General features: G+C 29.8%; 1 protein-coding gene across 5 annotated transcripts; it reads right to left on the reverse strand.

Moving 5' to 3' along the window:
- Positions 1-375: 375 nt before the first annotated feature.
- LOC111283524 (type IV inositol polyphosphate 5-phosphatase 7-like) lies at positions 376-5,629 on the reverse strand. Of its 5 annotated transcripts, XM_089758597.1 has the most exons (13): positions 4,788-5,629; positions 4,603-4,690; positions 4,127-4,195; positions 3,871-3,958; positions 3,673-3,777; positions 2,939-3,557; positions 2,656-2,849; positions 2,404-2,512; positions 2,131-2,279; positions 1,679-1,967; positions 1,526-1,590; positions 1,046-1,117; positions 376-951 (listed from the first exon to the last, which is right to left on the reverse strand). In XM_089758597.1, the coding sequence occupies exons 1-10, from the start codon at positions 4,815-4,817 to the stop codon at positions 1,742-1,744; spliced, it is 1,677 nt and encodes a 558-aa protein (XP_089614723.1). In that variant the 5' UTR covers positions 4,818-5,629; the 3' UTR covers positions 376-951; positions 1,046-1,117; positions 1,526-1,590; positions 1,679-1,741. The 5 variants fall into 5 exon arrangements, with proteins under 5 accessions (XP_089614723.1, XP_089614720.1, XP_089614722.1 ...); XM_089758594.1 differs by lacking the exon at positions 4,788-5,629 and having other exon boundaries at positions 1,530-1,590; positions 4,603-4,711; XM_089758596.1 differs by lacking the exon at positions 4,788-5,629 and having other exon boundaries at positions 1,530-1,610; positions 4,603-4,711.
- Positions 5,630-21,435: the final 15,806 nt, after the last annotated feature.

The raw sequence follows: 21,435 nt of genomic DNA on the forward strand, positions 1-21,435 counted from the left end.
AACCCTCCCTCAATTGTCAGTACTTTTTATTTTTTACTCCCCTTTCTTCCTTTCTTCTTTCCTTTCATGTATATGAGAAAAATTGTGCATTTTATTATGTATTATTTCATATCAAATATATATAAAATATGAAAATTATTGTATTATAATTCGTATCATAAAATGTTTTTTAGTTTTAATAAACTCGTAAATTTTTGTTACAATTTTACATCATATCACCTTTATTTTTCTTTATTATTTTCGTGTCATGTATCACATTATGCCTAAAATTCTCATATATACTTCCAGGTCACATTTTGAGATGGTAGAAGAATAACAGTAGAGATAACCAAACAAACTAGTTTCTATTTCTCAGTAAAATAATTAACAGAAACAGGAAAAAGAAGGTTCACATAAATCAAAACTTCTTTTCTTTTATCCACTAGTAATGAGTATCCATCACATCTCCAGGCTTTTATCTTCCCAGATTAATACAAAAAGGAAATGACAATTGATTCCATTGTCTCTCTCCTTGTTCTCTGTTTAAAAAATTAAAAAAAAAAAAAAACTAATTCTATTTTTTCTGTAATTTACAGACGGGATTTCAGAGAGAAGCAAACCAGTAAAAGACTTGGAACAATGGAACTTCTCCTACACTCTTCGAACTGATCCCGTCATGAAAATCTCATGTTGAGAGAGAGCTTTCACCAGATATGATGGTAAAGCAATCCATTATTACCCTGTAAATTGTTTTGAAAAAAATGTTCCAGCCGTGTCAATCAGTAAACGTTTCCAACAGAATTTGGACAAGAACAAACCAACAACTTGTCTTGTAACATAATGCTAAGTCATGGATGCCCTTTTGAAGCTGGAATTTTCAATTTGGCAGTTAGGAATTTAATTTGTAGTTAGGCAATTATTGTTTGCTGCGAACTTCTGGAGTCAGGTATATTGACAGTATACATTTTGTAGCTGTTACAATAAGGAAAGTCATGTGGAGGATTAGACAAATGAATTTAGGATAAGAAACTTCATCCAAACTGTCGAAAGGAAGTGAAGGACCGACCTTCTTTTGGATTGCGGGCAACAGTATGTCTTTATCACCACCATGGTGTAGTTTCCTTAGGGCAGTGCCCACCTGTAAAATGGGGGACCAATCAAGTAGATAAGAACTAGGAACAAGCAAGAGATTTTCTGAGGTTTAAAATGGAAAAAAACTTGAACAGGGAAAGATGACATGATTTACACCAACACTCTCAGTATTCGATCGACAGCTTCCATTTTCTACAGGAGAGTAAGACTTGACCAGAAATCCCTTTTCTTAAGCCTATAAAAGGTTTGTATGTTTACTTGGTCCATGAGATATTGATACATGGTAGGGGGAACAATTGAAAGCTATAGGTAAATTCCAAAAAAATCTACCAATGAAGTCTATTCATCATGGCATTAGTAATAGCATATACTTTTCTTCCTACTAACATGACCAATTAGGACCGAGTTACTTTATTTCTTTTATTTTGGGCACACACGAAATGAGTAAAATTACCTGCCTGATTGAGGAGAGAAAGCAGGGTTGGAATTCTGGAGGGAAATGCATTTTCTTCGTGAAACCTGTTAACAGCCCAAGGGAGCTGGCTTTAATTGTAAGTTTAGCAGTTATAAATTAGCAACAGTAAAAGTTTTATTCGCTGTGAATTACCTTATACAACCATGCACTTAATCCTGAAGTGTAGCACAGATTATGGATTGTTTAAAAGTACTGTCAAATGAAACTGAGTTCAGTATATCCATGTGGGTGTGACTGTGGCAGCAGCTCTTCAACCTCAATCCTGGAACTACTCATGCTTTTCCTCATTCGGTTGCGATTAATAGACTCAACCTCTGCTGAAAATACACTATAAACAGGCCTATGATCTGAGAACTTTGACTCCCCACGAACATAAGATAACTGATAGAGGCCTCTTCCATACCAGAGTATACGATCACACCTTCACAATTATAAGCTTGCTTATTTTCTTGTATTATGATTATCAGATCAATAGTTCTTTAAAAAAGCAAAATCATGTGACAATTTCTTCTCATAGCCATAAATTCCATAAATCTAATTTCCCCAATCACTTAAAAAAAGCAATAGGTGAATAGGGAGATTACCATGCAGGAGTTCTTCGCTTCTGCTTTGGGTGCCTATCCTCCCCAGCATATCTGTCTGAGTTATTTGAATACTTGTATGTAGGAGGGAAATATATTTTTCCTTCAGTCCATCCCTCAAAAACACGGCCTTGCCTCTGCTCTATCCGAAGCTGGAAAACCATCAATTTTTCAGATTGGGCAATTCTCATTGGAATTAAGAGTAGCACAAAGCTTCTTGAAAAATGAACATAAAAATAAATATACAGAATCAATTGAGAAAGGATAAGAACATGCCTGGTCATTCTCTAACAATGCCTTCCAATTGCGCATCTCAACCAAAGCCTTTGCACAACGATATGACAGAGCAATCCGATAATTCAAATCCCCTAGCCAAATTATACGGCTGTGCCAAGACATTCAAAACTTAGAATTTTAAGCCAAAGGCTAAGAATAAATTTCTAACAAGACTGGAATTTCTGGAAAACAATGCAGTCTCTTAATCTGACAAGCATTAATAGAGTCAAAATTTAACATATTAAGGCTTACTCATGCTCTAGAATCGTTTGGGGCGAATTCTCATCTCCCATACCATGAACCCTGGGAAACCTTGTCTTTCTGAGGATCTCCATAACATCAGAGTTTCTTCGCAGCTCATCACCCTCCTTTTGCCCAGAGGTTAAATGACTACAGACGAAGCAAAAGCTGGTTTGATGCAAAGACATGCTAATAGAAATGGAACCCTGGAAAACCCAAGAAATGAGTATGCCTCCTTATTCCTAGTTCAACAAAATCTCTCAAATCAGAGAAAATTTCATAGTTAAAAATGTACCTTATTTCCAAGATAACCCATCAACCCTCTGCCAACACAGGACACTTTCATGTTGCCAACATCATCTCTAAGATCACTCTTCACCCATACTGTTAGAAATATGCCAACCATTTGCTTGCTGGCAACCAAACAGTATCTTGAATGGCCCATCTGTGTACTGCTTTCCTCCATGGCAAAAGATCCACTATAGTCCATTGGAGAATTTTCAGCATTACCTGGTGAATCCCCAGGTCCATTATCATCATCAGAGGAACCCCATCTGAAATTAGGGTCATAATCACTTGGTCTATTACCAAAGATAACACGATCACAGACACTGAAGCGGCGATCAAGCCGGGGCTGTGGCATTGCCATTTCGTTATCCATTCTCATGCTACAATTCAAGGATTGAAATGATCGGCGGTGAAAGAAAGATGAAGCTTTCTGCCTTGTTGATCCTTCAAAGTCTGCATCCAGTTCTACAAGTGGATCAGAGATTGGTGAAGGTGTGTGGCAACCACCACTGGTGCCGGGAAGACTGTTCAGAGTCTTCTTAATGAGAGCCAGCCATTTCCTGGCCGGTCCATTGTCTTCAGTGCCCAAAATATTACCAGCATTTAAAGGAACGATTTCTTGAAACCTAAAAGGCCAAAGGGATTCAAGAGGCTTCTGTCAATATCATAAAATCTGTTTGTTTAAAAGAATCTATATGTAGAACAGTAGAAGAAAATCTGGATTAGGTTGGCATGGCATACCCGAGAACATAAATGTCAGCAGGAGGAGAGGAATGAAGCCAATCTTCAAGGTTCAAATAACTAGGAGGAGATTTTCCAGCCACATTCCATGTAGCTACAAAAACCCTGCGCCCATATGGAAGCAAAAAACGCAATGAAAACCAAATACTATTAAGGAACAACTCAACACCAGAAAGCAAATAAGAATACAATACATACCTATAATTATGCACATCTGTAACTTGCGAGCTATCAAAATCAATCTTACTTCGTCTAACTCGATCAGAATACCTCTTGCTCAATCTCTCTAGCATCCAAATCCAAGTAACTAATTAGAATTTTGTGGAGAAGAAAAATGGAACTGATTGAAACAATATTATTTTTTTTTAACATTCGTTTAATTAAAATTTGGGAGAGGGAGATGAAAGAGAGATGTGGTCCAAAGTAATCACCATAATGGCGTCTGACTTCTAACCTGTTTTACTTTTCTTGATAGCGCACGCCTCTCTCTCTGAGAAGTTGTGACTCCCATCTTCATCAACACCTGAAAAGAAAAACCATAAAATTGTTAAAGCTGCTCTATCAGCAGCACATCAATTTCGCATATTCAAACACCATAAAAAAACAAACAACATGGATTTCAGAAAGAGGAAGAAAACAAATAGCAGATCTTGAGTTGCAAATGCCAAGTATCAACCCCCTCATAAAAATTAAAAACCAAAAATACATTTTTTGTATAAAACAAAGAGTAAAATTACCGAAGTAGAATATTGCAAATGTCCAGGGTCTAGAAGAATCTAAAATCAAGACAGCTTTCACTTTCAAAAACAAAACCGTCCCTTTGTTTTTAGCCTGTAAAAGGCTAAAGATTCCAAATCCAAGAACCAAATTTATAATCTAAAACTCATGCAAGAAAACATGATAAAAAGATTTAAAAACCAATCAAATCACCTCCATAATCAACATCATCAGCATGAAAGTCCTCTGCTTTACTCTTGATATTGAACCACTTCTTGACCAATATCTTGGGCCATGAAAGCTTCATGAGGGAAATACACTTAACATAATCAGCAATCTCATACTTTACACAAAATGACACAAGAATCAAATGAGTTTCTGTCTTGTCTCAGAAAAACCTTGCTCTTCTTGGAGTTCCCATCTCTCATTGTTTCACGGCTTTCATATAGCCAAATTTATAAGCAATAATTATGCTTTTGTGCAGTTGCTTCTTTTGGCTCAACAATGACTTGATATTCTTAGGTGTTATGCCCTTGATAAAATGTAAACAAAGACAAATAGAAAAGTACAAAAAATAATCTTGGAAACAGGAATTTTCAGAAAACAAGAGGGAAAGTTCAAGTTTTGTTCTGAAAATAATGGGAGAAAAGTGGGTTAATTATGAATGATAGCAGAAGAGAAGAGAAGGGCAGTCCTGTGTTCCCTCAGGTAATGAAGAGACAACAAGTGAGGAAACAAAGGAAGTTCCTGTTTTTTATCTGCATTACTATTTTATTTTTAACAAGGTGAAAACCAAAAATACCCCGTTGGGCATTTCCCTTTTCTTCTTTGGTCTTTCACTTATAAGTCTCTTCTGCTGGAAGTCTACGAGAGAAACAGAGGGAAAAGAAAGGAAAAGAGAAAGAAAAAGAAAAAACTGAAGGAGAATTGAAACGGAAACCAATAGAGAGGGACAGCAACTGAAGCGTGGAAGTAAGAATAAGAGATTCTGAGGTTAGAACAAGACAATGTAAGAGTCATAAAAGAGAGTTTTTTTCTTTGAGTTGGCTCCCTATTGAAACAAAAACATCGTTCCGGGTACAGGGCAAAGTATCGAATTTGAAGAGAATAAAGTGCAAGAGAGCTTGGGTTTCTTCCCTCTCTCTCGTTCTATTCAACGGTGCCTTTTTTACCCCAAAATCCAATGCCTACCCAAAACAAAGAAAATCTTAAGAAAATGGAGATATCAGCCGCCCATTCACACCCAATCCTGCCCGGATCAATTATTTTATTTTGGAAATTATCAAATCAACTTAACGATTTGCAGCAGTAGTAGTATTTGTTTACTCTCTCTCCATGTAACAGTTTGCCTCCGTCCCTGGCCAGCAAAGTTAGGCCTGATCTTGGTATCTGTTTGGATTTCACTGCAATTTTTATGCGGTAGGATTAAATTTTTCTTATTATTATCTATTGAATTTAAATATTAATTTTAATAAAATTTATTAAATATAATTTTTTTATTAAAATATTTTTTAGTGATTTTTTTAATTATAATTATAATAATTTAATTATTATTTTTAATTTTATCACAATTAATCTTATCATTCATCCAAATAAAACTTTAATCTAGTCTAATAGTAATAATACCCATAAACTAAACCTAGATAATAAAATTAGACCCGATAACACGATATTAATATAATATAAAAATAAAATATAAAAATGATATAATTTAAAATTTTAATAATATTATATATAATTTTAATATAACTAAAAATATAAATTTTAGATTTTTATATTGACATAAATTATAATACATAATTTTTATATAAAATATATACGAATTTTAATATTTTACGTAATATAAATACATGAATCATTAAATCTAAATAAATGATATAAAAATTATATAAAAATATAAAATAATATAGTTTAAAATTTAAATAAAAATTATATCTTAATTTTGATAAATTAAAATATATATTTTATGTTTAATATGTAAATATGAATTATAACATGTATTTTTCATATTTTAAACGTTTTTAACGTAAAACAATCACAATATAAATACACAAATTATAAAATCAATCCCAAAACTATACCAATATCTCCATTTGGTCTCTTCCTAATGGCAAAAAAATAAATAAATATTTAAAAATAATCTTAAAAATGATACAACAAAAGAAAAGGGATATCTTTAACTTGGTTTACAATTGAATTTCCAGGTCCTATAATCAAATTTATTTCAACACTTAATCCTAAATTTACTCATTTGAACAAAGTATTACTCCACATTAAGTCAAATTGAGTTAATAATATACAAAAACATGAACATATGGGAAGTTTAAGGGGATTTTCATGAGGGTCAAGGCTGTTGCTGAAGCGTGGGTTTTAGGGCTCTCACACATCTATCCATCTATTATAGCATAGGATAGGGGTTTTGATAGAGGGAATTTTTGTGCCAAGGAAGGGCTGCATCTCCAAATGCGTGCAAATTGTTGGGGGTTTTTTTTTAACTTTAGAAGCATTGAATGTCCTCAAAACCTTCATCTTTGTTGCTTTTTAGTAGCCAATATGTTAAGCCTGCAATGAGCTATCCAATTTGGAGGCTCCTTTGGCTCAATCTAGACTTATGTCCATGAGAAACAAAGCAATTCTATTTTGGTGCTAATTTTTTAGCTACTTTATTATTTTCATGTGCCATAAAAAGCATAGACTCATGTTTCTACCATAAATTAATGCCAATTTTAGGTGCTCAAAGAGATCCCTTCTTTCCAAAATATAACTTTGTCTACTTGTAAATAAGATCCTGCTAGGAATATAAAATTTAAATCAATTAATTTATATGATTACTTTTAAAAAATAATATTCAACAAATTTTAATATTTAAATCATAACATCTGTAATTCATTTTTTTATTTCAATTGTCTAACTATCTACTGTTAAGCTTAAACAAAGTAAATTCTCTTGATTTAAACTCCACCGTGCATGATTTCTTTAATTGACTAATCTTAAAAGCACATGCTGCATGTGGGAGACTGTGTCTGGTTCCTTAAGCAAACCCCTTAAATTTCCATATTTCAAGGCTCTTAACATTCACTTTATGTGCTTTTAATTTTTTTAATGAAGTAGCTTAGGATTAAAATAATGAAGTTGACGGCTAAACGCTCTATAGGAACCCTAGCCTTGCTCTCCCAAATGGGAATCCATAACAAACAGTAGCATACAAAAAATACAGTACTAGTCTGAGCTAATAGTGAAGCTCCCACCAGCAACATTGTTGTAGCCATTCGGTCTCAATTATAAGCTGTCGAAAACTTTGTCCAAGTCGTACGTAGTTGTCGAGCCTTAAAGGCTCCTATCGACGTGGAAACCATTTAGCGATGCCGGGGTAGAGAGCGAGATAGTGTAATTTCGGTTTTCATTTTGTTCATGATTGTCCATCTAATCAAGCGGAGAATATCATGGATATTTGTTCTTTGTTTGCCTCTCTTGAAAATAGTTAATGGAAGTTAAAAGGGAAAAATTTAGATAAAATTTTTTAGGTAAAGTTCGTAAAATCTTATATTAAAAATGATTAAATTAAAATTAAAATTAATAGATTTAAAAGTATCGATACATATATCAATATACAAAATTTAAATTTTTTTTAATAAATTTTGATATATATTTTTTGATAGATATTTTTAATAAATATATTAATAAAATTTTTATTATTAAATAAATATTAATCAAATTTGAATTATAAATAATAATTTTAATAATTTTTTTATATATTATTAATTTTTACATCAAACTCCATCAATTTATCTATTTTAATTTTTTATTAAAATTTTTATTAAATTATTTCTAATAAAAAATTTTATAAACTTCACGTAAATAACTTCATATAAATTTTATCCATGGAAGCTATTAAAATTCTTGACACTCGGCTGGTCCAATCAGAGTTTTTTTGTTAAACTTAAAAGAAAATACAAGTATACATATAAGTTTATCCCTTTAAAAATGAAATAGGATAAATTTTAAAATCAAACCATAGTTTTTTTCACAAGAAAAGTAAAGATATTTTAATTAGACTTCTAAATTTATTTCAATTAATTTATATAATTATTTTTAAAAAATTATATTTGATAAATTTAAATTTTAAACTTTAATGCCTAAAATTATTTTTATTATTCTTGAATTACGATTTTCTTTATATATAAAAATTCTTTAAACTTTTCTTAATTTAGTTTTTTTAATGAATCCAAAAATAAAATTTTAATTAAATCATAGTGACAAACAATGCGTAAATTTTGGATTTTTTCTTTTAATTGCATTGACTTTATATCATCTTGTACCTATATGGTGTACTATGATATAAACGAATACCTAAAATTAATGGGTTAATTAAGAAGGAAAAAAGAAAGTACAATATTTGAGTAATGTTCCCACAATGACAAAAAAAAAAAAGACAATGCCTGGTGAGAGTAAAAACATAATATCATGAACATGACAGGTACAACTGTGCATGCGCTCCATGGCATATATCCCCACAATGGTACAGTTGTAACAGAGAAAGATCTGTATCGAAAATTAAAGAGCAATGGGCCCTATTGGTGAGTGCTGCTTCCAAATTTTCTAAATAAAGGGATTTCCCAGCAACTCTTAAGATCTTTCATTTTTTGGGTATTAGTTATTTTTCCTTTTTTTCTTTCAGAAACTCCCATTTATATGAAATGTGACCTACTGGGAATGCCCCTGGATTTAAGTTTTACAATGATATAATAATATGTTGAATTTATGGTTCGAGTTTTGATATTACAAATTTGATTTTGTTAAAATTATTACCAAATTTTGATATAATTTAATTACTATCACAAAATTTAAATTCATTTTAAATTTTTCAAATGAATAAATTTATTTACTATTAAAAATTAATTTAAAAAATTATAATTATGATTAAGTTATGTCAAAAGTTTGTAATAATTCCTATGAAATCAAGTGCACAAAATTAAAACTCTTTATGGTTCTCCCAAATCATTTTTACATGTTTTTGTACCTTATTCTCTACATGGTGCCATGTGAATTTAGGTGCTGTTTAATTTTATGTCAGATTATTCGAATTTTTTTTGGATTTTAATGACCCATCATTTGTTATTTATTTACTATATAATTGTGTCACTGTCCAATTAACGTATTTAATTATGAAAAATGAGCCAGAATCTCATCAATTCTTAAAAAAAGGAACCATAGTTCTCCATTTCTTTAATCAGCGAAAAGGCTTAGTAACTTGGTGCAGCCTCTTTAAACAAAAATATTCGCACCGCCGCTCACATGAAGCTGCAATCACCGGTCATTAAACGAATATGAATCCCTTTGTTTAATCACTTCATTAAAATAAATTATTGCATAGACCATTCTCATTAAATTAACTGTAAACCCAATTGACAACTTTGCATTTAAGGCGTCGAATAGATTGTGCTGGATAGGTACAGTTTGTTTAAATATTAGCTTATGTATTAATAGATCGTTCATTTTATTTTATATGGTTCATCCTATAACAATTTATTTTGTTAATTAAATTGTTACTTAACTTGAAGTCTTAATTTATTTTTGTTATTCTTTTTTTAATCACTAGTTAATATAATTTATCTATCAATAATTTAAATATTTAATAAATAATTTTAATATAATTTTATTTTATAAATTATCAATAAAATATCAAAAATAAATATAATTTTATTGCAATATAAAAAAATAATATAAATATACTCAAAGTTTAAGAACCTACTTATGATAATTATGGGCCAATATGACATGATTAGACTTGTGTGTCGTGTCATGCTAATCCACGTGCCATGTGCCACGTGCTAGCATTGGGCCTTAACGGGCTATGCCATGCCTATTCATGTGGGTAAAATCATTTAGTCCAGCATTGTACACACACATATATATATATATATATATATCATGTGTGGCTTAATCTAATTACTTAACACCAAATGTAGACATTTAATTTTATCTGGATTAATTTAAATTTGTTTTTTTTTTATTTGATTCGATTAAACGAATTTTTTTCAAGCTCAATTTGTACATTTTTTGAACCGATTTAAGCATTAAATTGAATTTGATTAAATTTGTTCTAAATTAGTTATTTTTATTTTTAATTTTATTATTTAGGATTAATTTAATTAGTTGAAAATTACAAAAAAATATATATGAATAAATAATTAATTAATCAAATTATTATTACTATAATTAATAAAAAATATAAGATAAAAATTAATTTACAAAAAATAAATAAATTATGAAAAGGAGGAAAAAACAACAAAAAATACAAGAAAGAATGGTCAATAGCTCTTCCAATTCTATCTAGCCATTGCATACAATAAGCCAACCTCAACACCCTACTCCACTACCCGATACTACCTTGCCAAACCATGACCCTATTAAAATAGCTTGGAAATGAGAACAAAAATTTTCTTTGATAAAGCCTAGCACCTTCAAGAGTTGAAAGGGGGCACCTTTATCTAAACCCCTAGACACCAGCATCTGAAAGAGCATTTTCATCAACCCAGAGCTGCACACCAAGCACCACATCGTCCTTATTTCAAACCTTAACCATCACTGGAACCCTTCTCTTCCACAGATGGCCAAATCTCTTATACCCCATTTAACCAAAATCCAACATTAAGCTTCGGAGAGCCCTAGACTCAGCTTTCAGTAGGAGGTCGAGTACCTTTTCCTCCAAACTTAGATAAGTCCTAACCAAGCCGTCACCATCTCAGCCTCTACAGTCATTACCTGTACCCTTGCAAACAACTCCATGCCACCATGCACCAAGCCCCATCATCAAACCACCACAGCCTAGTATACCCTTTCACCAAGCACCTATCTTCAGGAAAAAGATTCCTAGGCCACTCCACCACAACCTTCTCGTGACCAACCTCCTTGCACCCGCAAACCCAACTAGTCCTACACATAGTCCCTATGCATACCTTATCACCATGACCAACAGGCCAACTCCTCAACACCTTTAAAATATCCAAACACCAAACCCTCGCCCACACCCTTTCCCATCCACCCTCAACCACACTGAAGCACACACACCCCCAGTCAGACAATCCCAAAACCTTGACCTATGACCACCTTCAACCCCAACGAAGACACAAAAGACTAGTCCTAGAACCAACCCCAAACCGCATCAACACCAAAGACCCAAAGCTTCCACTACTAGCCAACCACCCAACACTAAAAAAAAAAAAAACCAAACCACAAGAAAAAACCAAAAAAAAAAAAAAATCAATCCTTACTAATATGATGAAGAACCTAGTGTCAAGCAAACCTTGCAAATCAAAACAAAAAAAAAAGTTAATTCCTTTAAAAAAAAGAAAAAAAAAAGAAAAAAGAACTTCAGAAGCCACTAAAGAAAGTTGACAAAGGCGGTGTGAGTATGGTAGCTTCCCTTAAGCAGTCGGTGATAGTGGAAAATGAAAGGAAAGAAAGGAGAACAACATAGTGAAACCTTGGCCAAATTGAACAGCAAAATATGATGGAAAAAGGATAAGAAACTACGAACTTTAAGTTCAAATCTAGGGAAACTCAATAAGATTCATGAAAAATAGAGGTTCGAAATAGAAAGATAAGGAGAAAAGGAATCTGTAAGCTTTTTTTTACAGCTAAAAACCATCGATCGATGGTGACAATGGTAACAGGGCATGGCGGTGACGATGATGCAATGATGCCAGAATCTTTTTTTAAAAAGAGGTTGGGTTATTAAAAAGAAAAAAAAATTTTAAACGGGTAATGAAATGGTGTTACAAAAAAAGGGAAAGCTTTTATAAGCTAAAAAAAAAGAAGAGAAAATTAGTCAAATAGGTCAAATCAACTCGTACCCACCAGTTCAACACCAACTATACCCACTAGGCCACCTCTGGACTAGGCTATACACAAAGCCCATGCCTTAACCCATGTATTTTGGAGCTTTTCTATTGAATTGGGTTTGGAACCCAAATTGTGGTAAATCCATTTTAATTTATTTAGTTTTTTGTTATTTATTTATTTATTTATTTTGTAGGCATCTATATTTAATTATTTTCATTTATTAATAATAAATTTATTTTTGATAAAACATATCACATTGCAAAGATTTTAATTTAATTATGTGCAATTATATTTATCTAATCATAATTGTAATGTAACGAAATTTTATAAAAATTTGTACGAAAACCTTTTATGAAATAATTTATTCTCGAATGTCGCCTACATGTTGGGATATTTAAGAAATTTTATTTCATTAAAAATTTTCATACATTTTCGTAACTCAAAATAAATTTATTTTGTTAAAGCAACAAATATAAAAATATAAAATAATAAAAATGATAGGGCAAGATTTTAAATACAAATAGTTGCACCCAAACCTTAACTAGATGTTGAAGAGTTCAAGTGATCTTTTTATATTTGAAAACCTGATTCTTAAATCATATTTGATCATCATTTGCATATAACTCATTAAGAATAATGTGTACATTCATAATTAATATATATGTTTGTTGGTGTTTAATATTAATTATATTAAATTTGTTTTTTTTTTACTACATAAAAAGTTCTCTTAAAAATTTTTAGTTTTAAACCAAAAAATAAAAATAGCATTCTAAAAAATAAAATTGTTGGTATGCCACCTAGAGGATAAAGAGTCATCAATAATTATCATTTACAAAGAGGGTTATTTTATTCTTTTTGAGGGAATGTTACGATAAGAATTAGATAGGAAGAATATCTTCGAATTTTGCTTTTATATCAAGGATTTTGGAGGTATTTCTTTAATTTGAAGATTGTCATAATATTCTTAAATAAATTTTTTTTCTAAAACTAATTTCATTTCTTAAAAACAAAGGGAATTATAATTAAATTTCATATAAAAAAATCATTTTTATCTAGAATTATAAATAACGTATGATTAATTGGTACTGATTTTCTTGGGCATTGTAAAGGTGTTAATTTTTTCCCATACGTGATCGATACCTGGACCCAATCTCATTTTCGTAGACTAAAATTATCTTTTTAATAAACTTTAAACTCATTTTATAGTCTTATTAAAAAGATAAATTTTTTGGTAATCAATCACATCTTAAAAAAGATTAGTGACGACCCCTTATGTTTTTTTACGATTTTTAAATTTTTTATGTGTAACGATCGAGTCTCTAGACTGATACGTTATGACAATAGGTTGTACCAAGCACGATTCATACCATGCTGAATTATGTTGTACCATAAACTGCCAAACCCATTTGGCACATGTAATTTCATGTCATATTTACATTTCAACATAATTCCTTTTTGTCATAACTGTAAACTTATACAACTTTACATTTCATGTCATAACATTAAATACTCTACATCATTATTTTTTATTTAGTAAGGGGTTCTTCGATTTTATCCCATAATCTCTTTTTTGAGTCTATTCAAGCAGGTTTATTTATATTAGGTTTAGCTAATTTATCAAAAATTATTTTTCCATAATCATTCAGTTAATTCGAATCCAAACAATAAAAACAAGGAATACACATTTTTTGCCACATGAGTCAACCATTCGTTGGTTTCATCTACATCATTTATCTAATTGCTAAAAAAATCAGAGTTAATTTGCATAAGCAAGAAACAATTGCAACTTTATTTAGCAACAAGTAAGGTTGAGAAAAAACTGAGAAAACTAAAAATGGATTTGAAATCATTATGTTCGATTTAGATTGGATCTTTTTTTTTTCTTATTCAATTCAGATTTAATTCACATAATAAATGTATATATTAAATTCATATTGAATTTTATATCAGGAAAAAAAATCAAATCAAATCGAATTATATATTTTTATTAGCTATTATATATTTTAAATCATTATAAAACTAATATAATTATTTTATATCTAAATCAATTTAAATATATTAGAAATCATATTAAAATAATATATAAAAAATAAAAAATTAAATTTTAAAACTTGATGAACCAAACGGAATCGAATTGATAAAATTCGATTCAAATTAGTTTTAAGGAAAAAATCAACTCGAATTTGAACGAATTTTAATATTCATAATATTATGTATTATAGATACCCAATTTTGTCTAGGATCTTTTTATATTATTGGGTCTTGAATTGCATTGAGTTTTAAAAGTCATTTTTTAAGTCCAAATTTAAGGGACCAAAAGTATTTTTATTTTTATTTATGGTAAAAAAATAACGTAAATTTTAATTTTTTTTAAAGATTGTGATTTTATTTAGATGTGAAATTTAAGGTTGAGTTTGATTTTGGCAATTTTTGGAATCAAGTTTTTATAAATAAAGAAAATAAATTTTGATAGAATCTTGATAGATTCAATTGACATTAAACTTTATCAAATTGAAAAAAGATTTAATCCCTATATAAAGAGCTTAATTGCAAAGAAAAAACAAGAAACAACACAATCAACAATAATCATCAAGCAACACAAAACTTTGAGTTTTGAGGAAGAACGTTTTGGGTAGAAGGAGAAGGAAAACCAATAAGTAATTGGAGAGGGAGATCACAAGAATAATCGACAATTCAGCAAGGCAACAATCAATTAAGCAATCAACAACATTCAAGAAAAATCATAAAGTAAAAAAAAGATTTTTTTTCAATAGTAAATATTGAAATTAACAAAATGTAAGAATAAAAACCATTTGAATTAAGGTTTAAACAAGATAAAATAAGACTAATTTGATACCAATTTTGGGCGTTGTGGGGTGCTAAAACATTTTCTATATTTAATCGACCTCTCAAATTTAGTTATATTCATGTAGATTAGAATATACTCTTTTTAGAAACCTTTAGTATTGGCTTAGGATAACATTAAAAAGAATAGATTTACATAGGTGACCAATCACATCTAGATAAAAAGATTGGTAGCAACTCCATATTTTTGTATCTAATAGGCAGATTCTCGAATTTGAATGTTATGATAACTTAACGACTTCATTAGGGACACAATAAAGAATCAAGCCATCAGTTAGTTATATGTTATCTTAAACCTTATTTTGATAATTTTTTATTATATGATTATTTATGATTTTCATGTGTACTAATCTATTTGTTTTGTATTTTTGTAGCATTTGATTTTTTGTGTACTAATTTATTTGTTTGATTTCTATTTTGTACAATACTTGATTTGGGATATTGGATTTGTGAATAAAAAGGATTGGTATGTGCCTTCACACACACTAAACATGCACATTCATGAATAAACTCTAGACCTGAGCTTTGTCATTTCTTTGAAGAGAGCAAATACCTATACTTTCGTGAGGTGATAACTTCTGCGTGAGCTAGTAAAAACTTCTATTTAAATTGAACTCTTTTTGTTTGAGCCTATAATAGGTGAGGATTAGGTGCTTTACTAGTCTATAATGGATGATAATATGAGGAATAATTTGAAAATCATTAGATTATCAAGGCCTTTAAACCCATCATGTAAATAAATCTTAAAAATCCAACCCTAAGCTAGAGCCATATCATTCCCTTTTGTATAGAAAACACTAAAATAAGACACATGAAGGGACACATTTTGTCATTCCTTTTATATTTCTTTATATTTATATTTTTTCAAGATAAATTTGAACTTGTACAAAAATAAAAAAGCTTTTTATAATTTTTTTCTTACTCAAAAAAGAAAAAAATAGGTGAGATTTTGAAATGTATTTTCTTGTTACATGATCTAGGATCATATCCATTACAAACATGCATTTGTACATATTATTGTTGTCCATTCATTCATGCAATTTTCCATTTCACTTTTTCTTATATAAAAAGATGTAAATGCCTAATTGTAAATTAAAGAGTAATTTTTTTACTTTTTTTCAATTTTGTATATAGATGGGTATATGGATTCTTGTTGTTACTATGTATTGCATATATGTATTTGTTTAAACATTTTTATCCATGTAAACATTTTTATGTGTACATTATTTTATTTGTTTAGGGGTAATCTTTACCTTTTCAGTTTTGTAAATAGTTTTGAATATGAATTCTTATATTTATTATGCATTACATATATGTATTTACATATACATTTTTATCTATGTAAACATTTTTTAATGTACATTATTTATTTTGTTTGGGAGAATCTTTACTTTTTTTAGTTTTGTACATAGTTTTAAATATGAATTCTTATTTTTACTATATATTGCATGTGCATTTTTTATGTATGTAAATATTTTTGTATGTACATTATTTCATTTGTTTAGGATAATTTTTGTTTTTTTCAATTTTGGTACATAATTTTGAATATGAATTCTTGTTTTTTGTTATGTTTTGAATACAGGTACTTGTATATTTTTTTTTCATCTTTTTGAATTTAAGATTGTTTGACAATAAAAGCCCACATGATTTCTTTCCATGATTGAAAAATATTCTTTGTAAAGAAAAAACTTTTGTGGAAACAATCCTAAGACATTTAATGATTATTGTCCAGAATGACCATACCCAGTTGTTTCACTTACCATTTCATACTCCAATTCAATTGAGCACCACACCATTCAAAGCCTAATTTCTCAAGTTTCACAATCCTAATTTTCACTTGACCAAGAAGGTTTTTAATGTTAATGATTTTCGTTAAGGTTATAAGCAATAAAATTTATAAAATCTTTTTTGAAAAAATATTTTTAAGTAAATACATGAGGCACTCTCTTAAAAATTCTAGATTTTGTTAATTTAATAAGACTATTTCAAACATATCATTATCCAAGTTTCTTTACAAAGCTCAAATTTTTAATTTTTTCATTAAGGCATAATTACTGAAAAAGGCCATATCCCATCAATATCCTTGTTCGACATCTAAATTTGGGCAACATTTCTTTTCTCTTTCATTCATTGCCCTAAAATTTTTCTTTACCCATATCTTGGGGCAAATTTACCAAAAAGCTAAATTATCCAATTTTCTCAATTTTTTTTATTTGGATGGCATTCATTTCGTCCTTTATTGAATGGAGATTATATGAAAATTTGCTATAATGAAAATTGTTAGGTTGGAACTTCATTTTATGTAGTAAGATAATACATATTGAGCTTGAATTGTAAAGAATAAAAAAAAAGCAAAAGAAAAATGAAAAGAAAAGAATTGATTGCAACATCATGCATATGAGATATTCAAATGATTTCAAAATCAAAAAGAAAAAAATCTTCTCTCAAGAATTGCTTTTTAATAAAGGTATCCATATTTGGTATGATACATGACCACATTTTATATTCCTTTCACAAAAAAAAAAAAAATCAATTTGCTATCCTTTTGAGTCTATTGAATTTTTTTTTGAAAAAACCTATAATCAAAGATCATCCTCCCTACTAGGGGCAAGTATGAGTGACAATCTATTTAGAAAATATTAAATCCAAAGTTAAGGACAATGAAAGAATGCCTATAGTTTCCAAAATTTTGAACTTAATTTGTCGAAAGTGAAAGTATACAAGAAAAAATGAAAAAAAAAATGAAGATGAAAAAAAATGAAAACATATGAAAAAAATGAAAATGCATATTCTAAAAAGTGGAAATGAAAAATGTTCTTAGGAAAAGAAATGATCATTGGTTTGATTACCTTTAAGAACATTTTAGGTCTATTTATCATTTCTTTCAAAACCCTAAATCCTAGCCTATATTACATAATTTGAAAAGTTCATTTTGATCAAGTGTGAATATCTAAATTGAAGAACTTTTCTTTAAGAAATCACCATCACTTTTTTATTTGAATAAATTTTGAGTTTTCAAATGCATGATGGAAAGGTCAAAAGTAAAAAAGGAAAGAATGAAGCTCTAAAGTGAAAACCCGAAAAAATAGTCTAGAGCAAGATTAGAATTTTGAAAACAACTCATGCAATTTCATACAAAGCATGAGGCATTAGAGGAAAACATTTTGGATGAACCAAAGAACATTGGAAATCTTTCAAAAGCCCAAGAAGATCAACCCCAGTTTGACAATTTGTTTTAAAATTTTAGCTTTTCTTTCTTTCCTAGAAAGAAATGAAAGTTCAAATATATGGCATTTTAAAGAAAGAAAGGCTCAAATTTGGGAACCTTTTTAGCCTTTGTTAAAAAACAAACCATGCATATAGTGAACCTTAAGAAACAACCTTATATAGAGCCATACAACTTTTGTAGAGCATACCTTAAATTAGGACACATGAGAGAATATTCATTTTAATACGATTACTAACCTTAATTTGTTATGCTTTTTTTTTTGTTTCATGATCATGCATCATCATAAAGACTTGCACATGTGATGTACTAGTCAATGTACCAATATTAATTAAAAAATTTTCAATCTTGCTTCGAAAACACCATTATGATGTCTCAGCTTCGAAACCCATCGTGTGTGAAGAAACTAATGTGGTGAAAATCTATCATTGAAACCCAAAACAAAATGAAAAATTGTATGAAAGAATCTAAACAAGAAACTTTGCTTGAAGAAATCAAATTAGGACTTCAACAAAATGACATCTCTGAGTTGGTCAAGATCTGGCGCCGTATAACAACTCCTAAGAAAATGGTTTTCAAGAAAAAATATGGTCATATTGCTTTACCCCTTAAAGTGCCTACGAAAAATCTTGATAAGAGTCTTAGTTCAATTTTGGGACCCTATAGATGTTTCATATTCAACAAGATAGATATGAGCCCAACAATCGAAGAGTATACTATATTGTTGTGGTTGCATCTCTTTAATCCAGATAAAATCTATTGTCAAGGTTAAAAACTTGGATCTTGAAAAAAGCTTGCCTACATGATGGAGGTCACCACTCAGAATGTGAATTCTTATATCCAAACAAAAGGCAAAAATGATTGCATCCTGTAAAAAATCTTGTGTGATTACATCATCAAACACTTAAAGGATGAACGAGGCATCAGAATGATAGCTTTGGTAATTTATGGCTTGGTCATTTTTTCAAAGGTTTTGGGGCACATTGAGTTATCAGTAATTGACTTTCTCAAGCAAGTGGACAACAAAATTTATCCTATTCCTTTTATATTGGTAGAAACTTTTAGATCATTGAATCATTGTCAAAGAAGAGGAGAACACTTCATAAAGTGTGCAGAGTTACTATATATTTGGACAAAAAGTCATATTCAACATCTTGTGGGTAAATTTCATCCTACTTATAATAATAAAAATAGGCCAATTGAAGAATTTTATAATGTTGAGTGGTCAAAATCAAAGTCCAAGAAAAAATAGGTATTGATCTTGTAAAATCTCGATAGTACTTAAGTTATATGAAGGGCTCCATAGATGCCACAAAAAGCCATGTTGTATAAGTATAATGACAAGCCATGGGTTTCACTCTTAAGATTGTGGGGAGGTATAAGCTATGCTCTGGGAATGGTTCGTTGATACTTGGGATCAAAGTAATTCGTTCATATGACTCATGGCCTTCAGGAATTAGAATTCTCTATCGAGAAACCAAAAGTTCTGGGAAAGGTGAAAAATATTATCAAAGAATGGAAGCAGACTTGAAGAGTAGATTATGGGGGGGAAACAGACAAAACCATGCCTAAATATCTAATATAGAAAAGGCAAGGCTTCAAAAGCAAAAGTAGTCTCAAAAAAGAAAAATCATGCCACCAAGAAGATACCCATCCCATCATGAAGAGGTCCTTGATGACATGAAGTGTAAATTTAAAGAAAAGAAAAAAATATAGGAGCTTGAAAAGAAAAGACTTCAGCATAAGATTAATAAGTGGAAATATAAGATTAAAAAAAGTGAAGGAAATTTTCAAAGGCTTGAAAGAGAACAAGAAAAGATTTTTGAAAGCTTGCATAAATCTATTATTTTAATGATCACTGAGCTTAAAGAATTCAAAAATAATGCAAAATAGCTTCAGTCTAATTTGTTATCTAAAGAAAAAGAGCTTAGCTAGTCTATGAAAGAAAATGAGATACTGTAAGGTCTCATGGATGACTTGAAATAACAATTATACTATCAACGTAAAGCCATTCAAGTCTTGAGAGAAAAACATGATCAATTCAAACTTAAAGAAAAATGTCTGCTGAAGGAATCTCAAGTCACTCACTTGGTAGAACAAATAAAAGAAGTTAGCTTTAAAGCAAAAGATATGACCCAAAAAGCTAAACAAATAAAGAAAAAAGTCTACCTATGATAGCATAGTCAATGTTTGACCAGTTTCTAGATAGTGTTTATGAATAGTATAAGCATCTAGGGTGCTTTTTTTGAAAATTCTAATATTGTAATTTGAATGTGAGAAGTTTTTAGTAAGATAGTATGGTGAGCTCAAGGTTGTAATGTTATAATTTGAATAATGTGATGTTATGATGTGATGGTTCAAGTTTAGACTTAAAATATTTTATAAATATTAGATACATAACAAGCACATCTTTTGCATTCATCCATTCATGCATCATACGTGTGTTCTATTCAATGTTAAATTTTTTTATAAAAAAAATGCATAATGACTAAAAAAAAAGGCCTTGAAATAACAAATCTCAAAAAGTTTTTCTTAATTTGATCAGGTGTAAGGATAATTAGCTCATCAAGAAATATAGATCAAAGTATTCATCATTGTTACAACACTTGTTCACAAGTCAAAATCATGAAAAATGAACAAGCATCTAGAAATAAAGAAAACTCAATTTGAGATGCAAAAGTAGATGATTAGGTTTTAACAGGAGTTGATAGAATAAATGACTAGATCTCAAGAAAAGACTCAAAAAGAAATGGCTACAATGATGGATATGATAAGAAAAATGACCCAAAAAAATGGGTAGCTAAAAAACATACCACTAAGAAAAAGCCTTAAGCTTAAGAAAATATTAGTGACAGGAAAAAGCCATTATATCCATCAAGGTTTACTCCACCTTATGCTCAAACCTCTTATTAAATACATCTATAAATAACTCAGCTTAAAAGATAACCACATGCTCAGTTTAATTTACCTTCTTCACGATTCAACTAGGAAGTCAATGATACATTTGTCTAAACATTAGGGTAAGTCATATTGATCCCATTATGGTCCCAGATTTAGATTATCCGAAAGAAAAGAAGAAACTAAAAAAGGGCACATTTGAACAATTTGAA

Source organism: Durio zibethinus, chromosome 3, assembly GCF_047325235.1.
Source record: "Durio zibethinus cultivar Kanyao isolate XHJ-2024 chromosome 3, ASM4732523v1, whole genome shotgun sequence".
Classification (NCBI taxonomy): domain Eukaryota; kingdom Viridiplantae; phylum Streptophyta; class Magnoliopsida; order Malvales; family Malvaceae; genus Durio; species Durio zibethinus.